The sequence below is a fragment of the Pavona decussata genome, unplaced genomic scaffold, assembly GCF_977016875.1.
Source record: "Pavona decussata unplaced genomic scaffold, jaPavDecu1.1 SCAFFOLD_72, whole genome shotgun sequence".
Taxonomy (NCBI): Eukaryota; Metazoa; Cnidaria; class Anthozoa; order Scleractinia; family Agariciidae; genus Pavona; species Pavona decussata.
The window spans coordinates 2,327,987-2,341,455 of NW_028145491.1; the positions used below are offsets into that span (position 1 = coordinate 2,327,987).

At 42.1% G+C, this 13,469-nt stretch overlaps 3 protein-coding genes across 3 annotated transcripts; 2 read left to right on the top strand and 1 right to left on the bottom strand.

Moving 5' to 3' along the window:
- Nucleotides 1-5,180: 5,180 nt before the first annotated feature.
- LOC146476936 (alpha-1A adrenergic receptor-like) lies at nucleotides 5,181-6,161 on the bottom strand. Its single transcript, XM_085113896.1, has one exon. The coding sequence runs from the start codon at nucleotides 6,159-6,161 to the stop codon at nucleotides 5,181-5,183; it is 981 nt and encodes a 326-aa protein (XP_084970022.1).
- A 4,223-nt stretch (nucleotides 6,162-10,384) lies between these two features.
- On the top strand, nucleotides 10,385-10,783 carry LOC146476937 (protein CFDP2-like). Its single transcript, XM_085113897.1, has one exon. It carries the CDS (start codon nucleotides 10,385-10,387, stop codon nucleotides 10,781-10,783), a length of 399 nt encoding a protein of 132 aa, XP_084970023.1.
- A 61-nt stretch (nucleotides 10,784-10,844) lies between these two features.
- LOC146476938 (uncharacterized) lies at nucleotides 10,845-11,534 on the top strand. Its single transcript, XM_085113899.1, has one exon. The coding sequence runs from the start codon at nucleotides 10,845-10,847 to the stop codon at nucleotides 11,532-11,534; it is 690 nt and encodes a 229-aa protein (XP_084970025.1).
- The last annotated feature ends 1,935 nt before the right edge of the window (nucleotides 11,535-13,469 follow it).

Consider the following 13,469-nt stretch of genomic DNA (forward strand, 5'->3'; position numbering starts at 1 on the left):
TACTTATGCACTTCATCAAAGGAACGAAACAAATCTATGATCCATTATGAGGAAGCTGACTAATTTATTACATACAAAAAATAAACTTTTGTTGCCACGCGACTTAGAGTTCACTTATAACGCGTAGGTTTTACATCATATTTGTGTACATTTGTTATTAGAAGCGTTATCACGTTTTTTTAAACTGAAAAGGAGACCTTTTAACACGTGGATGTAAGCCGCCGATTACACAGCATATTATTTTCGCATACAGCAAGTCAGACATATACACTTTGTCAGTAGACTGGTTAGTTAATGAATCAAAACCACTGAAATGTGAGTTGCCAGTCTTTTGTAATGCTTGTATTCCTAAAAGGAAAATCCAGCGAATGAAAATGAAATTCTTGGGGATTACTGAAACATCAAAGGTTCTAGTGCTCGCCAGTATATTTTTTCATGGTAAGTTAAATTTAATTTTTTTTCTCGCATTTATTTACCGGATTCATGCAAAAGCCTAAAAAAAAAACAAAAGAAAAACGTTCTGGGTGTAAAGTCTGTTCCATATGTGTCAGGATGTATTTCTGACTAGTTCCTGTGGTGGGTTACCAACTGCTCCATCGTAAAGGCTTTCAAGAAAGCATTTTGTCAGCTTTCCCGGTTTTCTCTTTATACACCAGAAAAGATGACAACCCGGTTGAAACCACGTGGCCATCAGGTTTCCGCACAGCCCGGAAAAACATGGCTTTGATTTTCACTCTGCTGCTCGTGACGAGCTTAAATTCAGTTGCTTACAAATTTTAAAAGCAGTTCATTTACTACTTCCCAACAGGGTCGTGGGGAGACTCAGATCCATGTTTCTCGAACCAGGTTCTTCAAGGCGACGACAGAAGCGCGGCCATACATGAAGAGTTTGCGTACAAATGTGATGATTGTCTCAACAAAGGCTGGTATCGTTTCGTCAGCAAAGGAATACCCATGGAGATGGCAACTGAAAGAGTGTCGGTGAATAGGTGAATGACACATACAGTTTGAGATAAATTTGATTAGTAGCAGGTTGGACGGTAACATACCAAGGGCACCTAACCAAAATACTCAAACTACTGTTTCCTGTATTCATTTACAGATCATTTTATTGTATTCTGAATGTATATATCTGTAAACCAATACAGTTTCATCAGTTAGAATACTTTACCTGAAAATTTAATTGCCAGAAACAGCAGAAAGAACGGCACTTTATTCGCCAAGGTTACCAGCTGCTGTCTGCTGTACGGTGTTACGCACGTCAAACGACTTATCTTTCAGATGGCTCGGCTTTCTTTGTTCCTTTTGGGAGAATATATTCAATAATTCCTGGCAATCTGAGAAGTTGGTGGCGGCTTTGATTGTAACAGGCGAGAGCAGAGCGGAAACAATGGCTGATTCAACATATTCACAGTTCAATCCGAATTTCGTAGGCGACGATCCGTTGGTTGCTTTGAGGTACATAGCTGGCAATGACGAGTCCTGGGGATGGGGGATGAGGTACTCCCTATAATGGACTGTACGGGGAGGCGCAACCCCAAAGAGGTGCCTTTTTCTATCAGGAAGTATATGAAAAGGTCACGGGAAGATATGTCATTTAGGTACTTAAAAGATCCTTTTAAAATATCTCGATCTCGAACAGACCCACCCATAAGGGAGAGCTGCAATGTTTTCTACGCCTGGCATTTCAATAGGGTTCAACAGTACCATTTTCTATAGAAGCTATATGAAAAGGTTATCTTTTCTGTCAAAAATGGTATTTTAAAGGGTAAGGGTTTTGGACCTCGGGGCAGAGCCTGACTGTGTGAAACTTTGTTATGAGTACTCCCGAGAGGAAGAGTGGAGTACTTTCCTTCGTTTCATGTTCACTGATACATACCATGTGGCTCTGAGGCGTGTGACAAACAAAGCTGCCAACTCACTGCATTGGAAACGCGCACTTCTGGGCTGAGTTGCTCGAAGCATGGTTAGCGCTAACCATTGATTAAGAAGTATTAAAACCTATAGGTTGTCATGGTATTTAACCTGGGTTAGCGCTAACCATGCTTCGAGCAACTGGGCCCTGAAGTTTAACCAAAGACTAAATCAAACGGTTCAGGATATGTTTGATAAATAATGTAAATCATTGACCCGCGGCTTCAGTAAATTACAAGCACGCTAATGCGAAAATAGTCCCAAAAAGCTGCGGTAACAATTTCTACAGATAAATTTTCGCCATATTTCATAACTAAAAACAAAGTTACAAAGCTTTCAGTCCGTAATGAGTACAATGAACGACCAAAGTAGGATAAGGTATATCACAAACACTACACAGGGGGGATCCAGGATTTTTGAAGAGGGGGTGGCTGACCCGACAGAGCGATATCGAAAATTATGATTAGAATTAATAAAGCAACAAAATAGCACTATATCGTGATTTTATCGCGTAGTAGGCTGTGATCACAAACAAGCAACCCTACCAATTATTACACCCCAAACCAGTGAAGACCCCAGCATTCTCCTAGTTCTCTGCTAATCTGGATTGTGTGTTCATGCATTGCGACTTTGTCGGCCAAGTCGGATTGTCGGACGGTAGTCATTGCGTTCCTAACCCATGTGTGTAGTGATCTTTCAGCCTCCGTGCTTCCCATCTGTAACACCGCAAGGATCGTTAAAAGTTCTCGGATATTAGGAAAGAACATGCTAGCATGTGTCTATGAGGCAAGTTGCTGAAACTTCGTCTGACTCTGCTTGTCGCTTCCAGTAATTGGTCCAGCGCAACAGGTAATTTTGAAAGATTGACGGAAGTTGTCTTGCGTGATCCCACTTCTGTTGCAGTACCAGTTTACCAAAATCAGCCATGGCTTCTTCGGACTTCGTGACGATTACAGTAGGAATGAGAGCACAGAGTTTGTAATGTGCCTGCTTTTTTTTTGCTAAAGTGAGATTTCAGTTCTGAGAAAATTAGGCGCAGCAAAGGTATTGCCACTGTTCGCTTCCAGTACTGTACCACTGAATCTGTTGGGGGTGTTATCCCAATTCCGCTGTCTACGGCAAATACGCGGACATTGTTCAGGAGATCCAACTAGTTCTGAAAGAGTTAAGACCTTTTCGTACATGCGTTCGAACGACGACTTTCGATTTCATTTCCAGTACACTTCAACTAGGTGGCCTTGTAGAGCAGCAACGAGCGGTCGAATTGGTTCCAAAAGTTCCTTTGCGCAAACAAGGCCCAAATATGTCCGAAGTTTGTCATGCTGTGCTTCAGTCCATTGTTTTAGTGTGTGTGTCCCAGCTCCATTCTTCATCATTAGAAGCGGTCGTCGAGTCAGTTGTTATACTTTTGTTCCCTTTTATAATTTCAACCTTAAACGACCCAGGCATGGCAAGCCACCCAATCCCTGGATCCGCCCCTATCACATTTGTGTTAGCGCTGGTGTGTAACACCTTTGAGTTCATTTCCCGCATATTAATTATTCAAGTGTGATATTTGCAAGCTTAAAACGACGCTACGTGTACCAAAATCAAAAGCAAGGTAAAATTATAGGTATTGTTGTATAGTTTATCCTGACTCATTTTTACTCTGTATAGGTGTGGGACGTACGCTTCAGTTTGGTTGAATCGTCAGCATCCCTCTTCTGACCAAGGTATCGTTATTGGTCAGACATGTGCCAATATTGCAAACTTAACAATGGAGTGTCCGTGGCCATGGATCATCAGAATAAAGAACTGTGGAGAGTTTTATATTTATGAACTGATACCCACGCCGTACTGTCCAATGAGATATTGTACCGTTAGGAAAGCCTTACAAGCAAGTCCAGCGGACATGGCACTGTTAGAAGGGGCCTCATAAGTAACGGACACTGCACTGTTAAAAAAGAAAAGTCTGAATAGACAATTCTAGAGAACATTGCAGTGGTCTGTCCCTTCATTCCTTCCATCATTCATTAACTTGCTTGTTCGTTAATTTAGTGAATTAATGTATTCATGAACCTGGAGAAGTTAGCCTTTCCTTCAAAGGCTGTCTCGTAAATCTGTTTTTTCTTTTTCTTTTTCTTCTTCTTCTTCTTCTTCTTCTTCTTCTTCTTCTTCTTTGCTTATCATTAGAATCTTGAGCAGTCAACACACACGAAAGTTCTCACTTTTCCAATTCTTGGTCACGTGGTCCTTATGTAGGCTTAGTTGTGCCAAGGAATGCCGAAACATTACGTAAGGCGCTCACTGATTTGTAACTTACAGCTTACGCCTTCTCGCCGTAGACTCTTGCTTTCCCTGCACGAAACCCAAACAGAATGACTGGAAGGTTTCAAAACAGGTTAAGATACAAACAAATGCTTATAAAATTGGATCAAAACTTCTTGACAGACTGTCACAAATGCTTCAACATTATTATAACCAAAATAAACCCAATTTACCAGTTGTTGGCTTTCTAGTTTTCGGAGTTCTCCTGTTGACAGGATGATATCACTTTTCCGTCGCTTATTCAAAATTGAACAGCTTTTTATCCTTATTATTACTTCTCTTTTTCAATAAAGGCCTGTATTATTGTTGTCAAGGGTATGTTTTTAAAAAATAGTGATTGTGACAAAATCCTTTAACCATCCTAACAAGTAAGTGATAAAAAATAAGTACCGTAACCAGTCCTTCGCACAAATAACTGTGTAAAGTTCTTAATCCAAGCACGATCGTTACCGAGTCCAGTTGAGGAGACGATAGGAGCGGATATGCAACTGAAGATACACATTGTACTCAACGATAACAACGTGTTTTTGTACCGAGAAGAATTAAAACAAAATGAATGCTACAGTTAAATATGATATTAGCAGTCGGCACATGCAACCTATCAGACACAAGTTAATGCTGTGCACTTCTGTTCATTTCCCCCCTTTTTAAAAGTGACAGATGATTTTTTTTGTTTTGCATTCACGATAAATATCAGCTCAGTTAATTCACTTCCTTTCTAAAGCAAGTTGAGACTGTTACAATACAATATTTTTCAATAAAAAAAACTTGACGGAGTTATTGCTGGGGTAAGAACCGACATGACTTCCTTTGAAAACAAAGCCCAATTCTTAGAAAGTAGAAAATAAAAACGAATAAATAATTATTCACAACTTTTTTTAACATAGTTCAGTTCTTGCCTGATGTTCGTTAAAATCAATCATCAGTGTTCATTTATTTCATGCAAAAGCAACTCTCGCTTAGCGAAGTTCCAGTTCAATATTATTCGAATTTGTTCTGTTTATTTTTAACAAGTCCTTGAAGGCCTTTCGAAACATCTTATTTCTGCAACAATATATGACTGGGTTACAGAGAGAATTAAGAAAAACAAAAGAACCGCAAAGAGGTTGTGACAAAGTTATCACATTGAAAGCATTGCTACTGCTCTTGCGAAATGTAGTTATCATTCCAAGGAAAATGAATGAGGGAAAATAACAGAAAACCAAAGTTACGATAATTATCCTTGTAGTCTTGAGAGCTTTGTTTTCTTTTGCAAAGTTAGCTATAGCTTCTTGTGAAACTTGCTCAGACTTGATCTGTCTCTCGTGTCGACGCGTTACAAAATAAACGGAAATATGACACAATACAATCGTGACAATGTTAAAAAATGAAAAAGGGATACCTACGGTCTTAATGACAATTTCTAAGTCTTCTGATATGCTGTACAAAATAGCAGGTAAACTTGCAATAACCCAAGAACAAACAACAGCTACTGTTACTGTGCGTGTTGTAACAATTGTGGTATAATGCAAAGTGTACTTCATGGCTACCAAACGCTCCATACTAAGAAGATTCAGATGAAAGAGAGATGTGAAAATAGGAATAAAAAAGACGAACAAAGTCCTTTTGAAGAAGCTGCAGTATTGAGTTAAAGATACACCTTTTAAGACTTCAGTTTGAAGAGCAATGAAGGTAGGCTGAACTCCTACTCCGACTAATACATCAGTCGCCGCCAAGCAAGCCAACAGAATACTGTAGTTGTTTCGGAGTCTGGGCATTGTTTTTACTGCCACTATCACCAACACATTCATAACGATTGAGAATAGACAGCTGATGGCGTTTAGAATAATGGATGTTATTGCAAAGCCATTCTTTTCCACGCGGTATTGCATACTCCAAACCATCTCGTTCATAGGACAGCTTGGAATGGCGAATCCTTGCTTGGAATCACTGGCGTTCATGGTGGACAAATGTTTACGTGGTTACGTGTTTCCCGAAGCGAAACGAAAAAAATTTTAGTATTAAATCGTTTAGAGTTTAAGTGAAATAATGTTTAGATTATTAACTCAAGAGACTGTTGTTGTACAGCATTAGCGGACAAAAGAATAGCTAATACCAATAGCGAGGAGGTTAAGAGGGTAAGGTTTTTTTTAACGTTTCAAACGTAACGTTTATAAAAATCAAGGCCGGACTTTTCGTTTTAAAATTTAACTTGGAAATTTTGGGTCACATGAAAAAAGAATATTCTCAAAATAATAAACCAAATGTCTTCCTTTAACCGATGAGTGTGTTCCACCGTTGATCAAAGAGTCTAATCTCCTTCCTCGGTGTTACAAGTGGCAGGAGGATGATCATTGTTCCAACTGGCAGTTCTTGCAATTCACAAAACAAAAGTATTACTTTCGGGTGAAAGGAATTATTCTACCAACTATACAGTAGTGACGGGTATTGATTAATCCCTTAAAATTTTCAAGTGCTCGCAAAATGCTGCTCGACTAACTCAAAATGGTTTTCAAGGGTGCTCTTCAGGCGCTCGTAGATTTTTCGCAAGTGCTCGCCCCCATTTATTTTCGGAATCTCGTGAAAAACTGCTGACTGAAATATTTAAATTTTTGTGTAAAGTAGTGTATTTTCAGTTCAGAAAAAAACACCACTGGATGGAATTGATGTAACGTTTACTCTGTCGGTGGTAAGATGCGGATGAAAAAAATTGAGAATAAATAAAAATTCTTTAGAGCGTCAAGTTTGAGAGCTTCCGCTGACATTCAAAACTGAAAGCTAAACAGCAACTTGTTAAACTTTTAAAATGTGTCTATTGCTTGCGGAAATTTCCTGAAGTGTTCGCTGCTCGTAAATTTATACAAATACTCCAGATCTGGGCACGTGACTCTTTAAGCAATATACAGTTACATAAGTTAAACACCAAGTTCATGTAACATTGAAAGCGTCGACGTACCTTCGATTCTGTCATTGGGTATCTATATGGATTATTGAAAACTTCTTTATGATTGCAGTGCGAATGATTTTTTTGTCGTTTAAAAACTATTCCCAAAGTAGCCAATATAAAGGTCATGTAATCTTTATAGCTCTCTTAAGTATAGTGATGGTAGTGATGAATGGAGTCAGTTTGTTCGCTTTATGTTCACTGATACATACGATAAGCGCTAATCGTATGGCCCCTACTAACAACACGCAATAACATATGTATTAAAGCGTTTCTTGTAACGTCCGTTTACAGAATATTTTAGCTATTTCGTCACTTCCATGGGACGTTAAAACTTAGGCACAAACATGTGCTATATATGCTGTCCTATGTCAGTTGTATTCATTCCCTGAAGAAGTCTCCGATAGAGACGAAACGCGTCGGAAATAAACGAGAAGTATACAACTACAAGACGTCTTCCGTTGTGCTGCTCACTAGTCTTTGTTAAAAAGTTAAAAAGTGAAATTATTTCCGAATTTCACGAGTATACCATTTGATTACCTTTTTTAAAATATCATTGGTGACAAATTGCGCTCACAATCGTGACTTGTTTATTGTACGAGAACTCCAAGCATAAAGTTTAAAGCAAACATTTTGTCTAAAGTTCACAATTTTCAGCATTTCTCGACAAAAAGCCCTTTCAGATCCTTCTTGCTGTTTACAAGACCTTATAAATGTTTCAAAGTTGAGGCAACTGTCAAATCTTCCTTAGCACTAAGAAGATCCTAGAGGGCGGATCATCCCAGCGCCACGTGTTTGCTCTATTCAGTTTACATGCAAAAAGTTGCACTTGGCCCTGGCGCTAGGATCTTCCTAGAGATAGGTACTTCCTAGCTGAGAGATCCTAGCACTAGGAAGATCCTAGCACCATGTAAACTACTTTCGCTTGGAAGATCCTACAACTAGGGACAAAAAGAACAAACATGGCGGCAGCCGGGTGTTCAGCTGCTCAAGGCCGACAGTTACTCTTCTTTTCCTTCTTCACTTGGTAACCTTTTCAACCGAAATTTCTACATATTAAACTAAACGAAAAGTTGTTTCGCCTTCTCAGATCTTCCTAGTGCTAGGATCTTCCTCCCTCCATGTAAACAGCCCCTTATATGATTGGCTATAGTCATGACTGAACTGAAAACGGCGCCCATGTAAAATGCGCTCAAAATTGCTCACGAGGCCATTTCTGTATTTGACTTCGTGTTAAGACGTTTTGAAGTATAAGTTGAGGCTAGAAGTTTAATATATGGCCAAAGCAAACTGGCCAAGATGAAATTCAAGCGAAAATATCAAAGTTAAAACTTTAAGAGCTGGCAAGGCACATGGTTGCGGACAACATCACGGCTCGTTGTGCAGTGAAGATGAAGCGTTAGCCCGGCTGTCCTTGGTTGACTACATTACAGTTATGGAAATTGTAGACGTGGCCACTGCTAACCGCTACACTGGACTGAATAAGCAGCTGAAGGGGAGGAATTCGACTGGTTGTCTGGTAAGGTTAAACTGGATTTCTTTGCCATCAGTCGTGTTAGATAGTTTTCGCTGTTCGTGTTCGTTCCCAGAGTCGTATGCTTCAACGCTTTGTTCTTGTCGATGGCCAGTTATTATTATTATTACTTCGATTTTGGAACTCCCTTGGCTTTTTGCTTCCTGACCACCGTTTTCCGGACTGAGTGGTTGGATAATCTTTTGTCAGGGCGCATTTCTTGTGAAAGTGAGTTTTGTTTCATGCTTTTCATAATTTTGCTGGTGGTATTTTTACCCATTCGGCTTTCTTGTACCATACGTCTGTTTTGGTGGGGTTGTCGATGCACGCTAAGTAGAAAGGACCAGATAACTTTAAATCTTCAGGCCTCTTGGACAGGTAACTCTTAAAAAGAGCGACAGGGCACCGTGATTCACCAGTTGCGAACATTTGGTGTAGCACAGACCTCGGCTGAACTCGCAAACCTCCTTGTCGTGTTTTTGTCGGGCCTTCTGCGAAGGTTACAAACTCGTTGCCGTTGTCGTCTTTATTCAGCGTGAAACCCTCCACATTCATTGGGTAATGTTCTTGGCAGCCATGAAGACCAAGATGCCGTGACAGGAGCCACCACATCATATTAAGGAGTGACCTTGGAGATGAATTTCCAAGCCGTCCGCTTTCCCACAAAGCTTCTTCTTCCTCTCTTGTTAGGCTTCTTGACTTATTTGGCAATTTTCCTTTACCTTCATTTGTTGGCTTACGCGCCTTTCCCTCAGCTCAAGAACTTTTCGGGAATTGAAAAATTCTCTGTCCTTTATAATTGAAAAAGGATAACCTTTCTCATTCAAGTGGCGGTCAAGTGCTGCTTGCATCACCCCAGGTTCGTAGTCGGTTCCATCTTGTTTACGCACAAGCGGAAAAAAACAGCTCAAATACTTCATCCAACTGCTCAGGACGAACCGTCTCAGGGTTTTTCTCAAGGCCATTTTCGTCACACCAGTTCTCAAAAACCCTCATCCACTTAATTGTGCTCTTTCGCGTATTTAGGTCTTCTCCAGCGTCTTTTAATGCCGTAACTTCTTTCATCCGTAACATCTTTAAACCTGGACGCCATCTTAGCACCGAGATATAGGAAACGTTGCCATAGCAATTTTGTAATTTCACATGTGAAATTATAAATTAACGCTGAAAGTTCGCGCCAAAATTAAGGAATAATTTGTTACCCATGATATTATGTAAAGTTCTTAATTCAAGCACGATCGTTACTGAGTCCAGTTGAGGAGGCGATAGGAATGGATATATGCAACTGAAGGTACATATTGTACTCAAAGATAACAACGTGTTTTTGTACCGAGAAGAATTAAAACAAAGTGAATGCTACAGTTCTTCACCTTGGGCTGACACCTTGCCGTGGTGGTGAAGCTTGTGTATCTCAATGACCCAGAGAGCTGTGCCGGCGGGGACTGTGGTCCCTGGCAGGTCTAACCATGCCGGATTGGTCGAAGGGTAGAGGCCAGACGAAGAACAGCCCCTGGTCCTCCAGATTGGGGGTTGGGCGGCGGGCTGATAACCCGCTCCCAGAAAATGTTATTTATTACAGAAACTGAAACTAGAACTACCACTGCACCCTATCGGGAAGCAGGGGTAAAAGGTGTTAACACGCGGTTGGAACAACGTGCGAAGCAGCGAATGTCGCAGAAACCGCCGACGAAATTGCTATCGCCAAAAGCGTGTGTGAAGATCGAGCAATGAATGTAAGGACAATGTTTGAGACTGTTAAATGTGCCCAGGTGATCAAGGAGATGCAAAAGTATGGTATTAGCATTCTGGGAGTAAGTGAAATGAGATGGAACTCTTGTGAGAAAATGAGGGCAGCTACAAGCGAAACTGTGCTATACTCAGGAATGGATGAAGGTGGAAATCACGAGAAGGGAGTTGGCTTCATTCTGTCCAAAGAAGCTGCACAATGTCTGCTGGAACGGGAACCAGTGTCTGAGAGGATAATCAGAGCCAGGTTCAACTCGAGGTGGCAACAGGTTACCATCTTGCAATGCTGTGCCCCAACAAATGAGGCAAGGAGGAAGCGAAGGATGATTTCTACGACCAGCTACAGATGGTTTTGGAGCAGGTGCCATGCAGAGATGTGAAGATCGTCATGGGAGATATGAATACTAAGGTGGGGTAGGCAATACAGGCAGGGAGGAGGTGATGGGTAAGCATGGAGCAAGAGCTGAGATGAATGAAAATGGTGATAGATTGGCAGACTTCTGTCAGGCAAATGAACTGGTAATAGGTGGAACGCTGTTCCCCCATAAGGAGTGTCACAAGCGGACATGGAGGTCTCCTGACGGCGGTATTGTGAATCAGATCGACCACCTAGCATTTAGCAAAAGATGGAGGAGCTCCCTGCGGGACGTTTGCGCGATGCACGGGGCAGACGTTAGGTCGGACTACCACCTGTTGATGGCAAAAGTCAGGCTAAGGATTGCCAAAGTGAGAAAGGGAGAAAGTGGCCGAGTGCATTTTGAGGCCAGGAAGCTTAAAGATCTGGAGGTTAAGAACGCATTCAAGCTAGCGCTGTACAATAGATTTGAGGGTCTGCAGCAGTTGATGGAGAAGGAGGAACTGTCAGTGGATCATGAATGGAGGCAGATCGAACAGGGTTACGTGGAGACTTGCGAGCAGGTACTGGGTAGGGCAAAGGCAAATAGGAAGGAGTGGATCAGCAAGGAGGCTTGGGAGATAATCAAGCAGCAAAAGGTGACAAAAAACCCCGCAAACATGTCCAGAACGAGAAACCAGAAGAGAGAGCCAAGTTTAAGATACCAAGAGTTCAACAGGGAGGTGAAGAGGAGGTGTAGGAGAGACAGGAGGGTGCATGTGGAATCAGAAGCTTAGAGAGCTGAGAAGGCTGGAAAGAGAGGTGCCGTAAGGACTTTGTACGAGATCACCAGCAAGCTAAGTGGGAGATTCCAGAATACGTGTAAGCCAGTGAGAAACGAGGCAGGCGTGTTACTTAGGACAGTAGAGGAGGAGATGCACCGGTGGAGGGAGCACGTTCAAACAGTGCTTAACCATGAAGAGCCGCTCAACCCGCCAGAGATGAAGCCAAGTGACGAACTGAACATCAGGACAGGTCGCATCACACGTATTGAAATCAAGAATGCTATAAAGAAGTTAAAAAACGGGAAGGTTGCAGGAGGTGACAATATTCCACCAGAGGCAATTAAGGCGGGAGGGAATACATCAGAGGAGGTTCTTCTGAACCTCTGCAACAGGATATGGAGTGAGGAGAAAATACCAGAGGAGTGGAGGAAAGGTCTGCTAATAAAGCTGCCCAAGAAAGGTGATCTGAGCTGCTTTAAAAACTGGCGTGGCATCATGTTGCTGAACATGGCAAGTAAGTTAATATGCAGAGTGATCCTAGAGCGCATCAAAACTGCGCTGGATGAAAAGCTGAGAGAGGAACAGGCGGGCTTCCGAGCGGGCCAAAGCTGTACGGATGAAATAACAACACTGCGAATTATTGTAGAGCAGAGTATCAAGTGGCAGTCCTCCTAGTACATCAACTTTATAGATTTCGAAAAGGCCTTCGATAGTATCAGCAGAGATATTTTGTGGGGGTTGTTGCGGCATTACGGGATGCCTGACAAGATAGTCACCATCATCAGAGTTCTCTATGAGGGTTTCTCCGCAGAGGTGGTACACAATGGGCAGAAGAATCAACCATTGAATATGAGGACTGGGGTAAGACAAGGCTGCCTGCTATCTTTCTTGCTGTTTCTGGTCGCCCTGGATTGGGTGACGAGGACAGCCTTTGACAAGAAGAGAGGTATCTAGTGGACCTTTACGACATCGTTAGTAGACCTTGACTTTGTGATGATCTGGCCCTACTGTCGCTCAGAATACAGGATATGAGGGATAAGACCCGGGCCTTGGAGGTACAAAGTGAAGGTAGGCCTGATCATGAAGATCAATGCCACCAAGACAAAGCCGATACGTATTGGTACTAAACGTGGCGATGGTGTGTCGGTCTCTGGGGAGCGGGTTGAAGAAGTGGACGAGTTCACATACCTTGGGAGCATTGTAAGCAAGAAGGGAGGCACTAATGAGGACATTCAGTCACGAATTGGAAAGGCAAGACAGGCATTTGCGATGCTGAGATCGATATGGCGATCCACGGCACTAACAACCAATACCAAGCTGAGAGTCTTTGGGTCAAATGTGAAGGCGGTGCTCTTGTATGGTTCTGAAACTTAGAGGCTGACCAAGGGACTGGAACAGAAGCTGCAAGTGTTAATCAATAAGAGCCCGAGAAACATTTTGCGGATTTGGTGGCCTAGACAAATCATGCAGCAACAAGAAGCTTTGGAGACAAACAGGGCAACGACCGATAGAGGAAGAGATAACACAGCGAGCGTGGGGTTGGAACGGCCACACGCTGAGGAGACCAGATGGACATGTAGTCAAGAGGGCACTGGAGTGGAACCAACAGGGGAAGCGAAAGAGAGGGAGACCCCAGCACACCTGGAGACACACGAGAATGGCAGAGTTGGTGGCGAAGCATCTTACGTGGAACGAGGCAAAAGGTACTGCACAAAATAGGGTTAGGTGGCGCGCGCTATAGTTGAGAACCTATGTTCCAACTAGGAACGAAGAGGATTAAGTAAGTAAGTAAGTAAGTAAGTAAGTAAGTAAGTAAGTAAGTAAGTAAGTAAGTAAGTAAGTAAGTTAGTCAGTCAGTCAGTCGAAACTACTGACTGACTAGTCAGTCAGTCAGTAAGTAAGTAAGTAAGTAAGAATGCTACAGTTAAATGTACGGAGCCCCGTAAG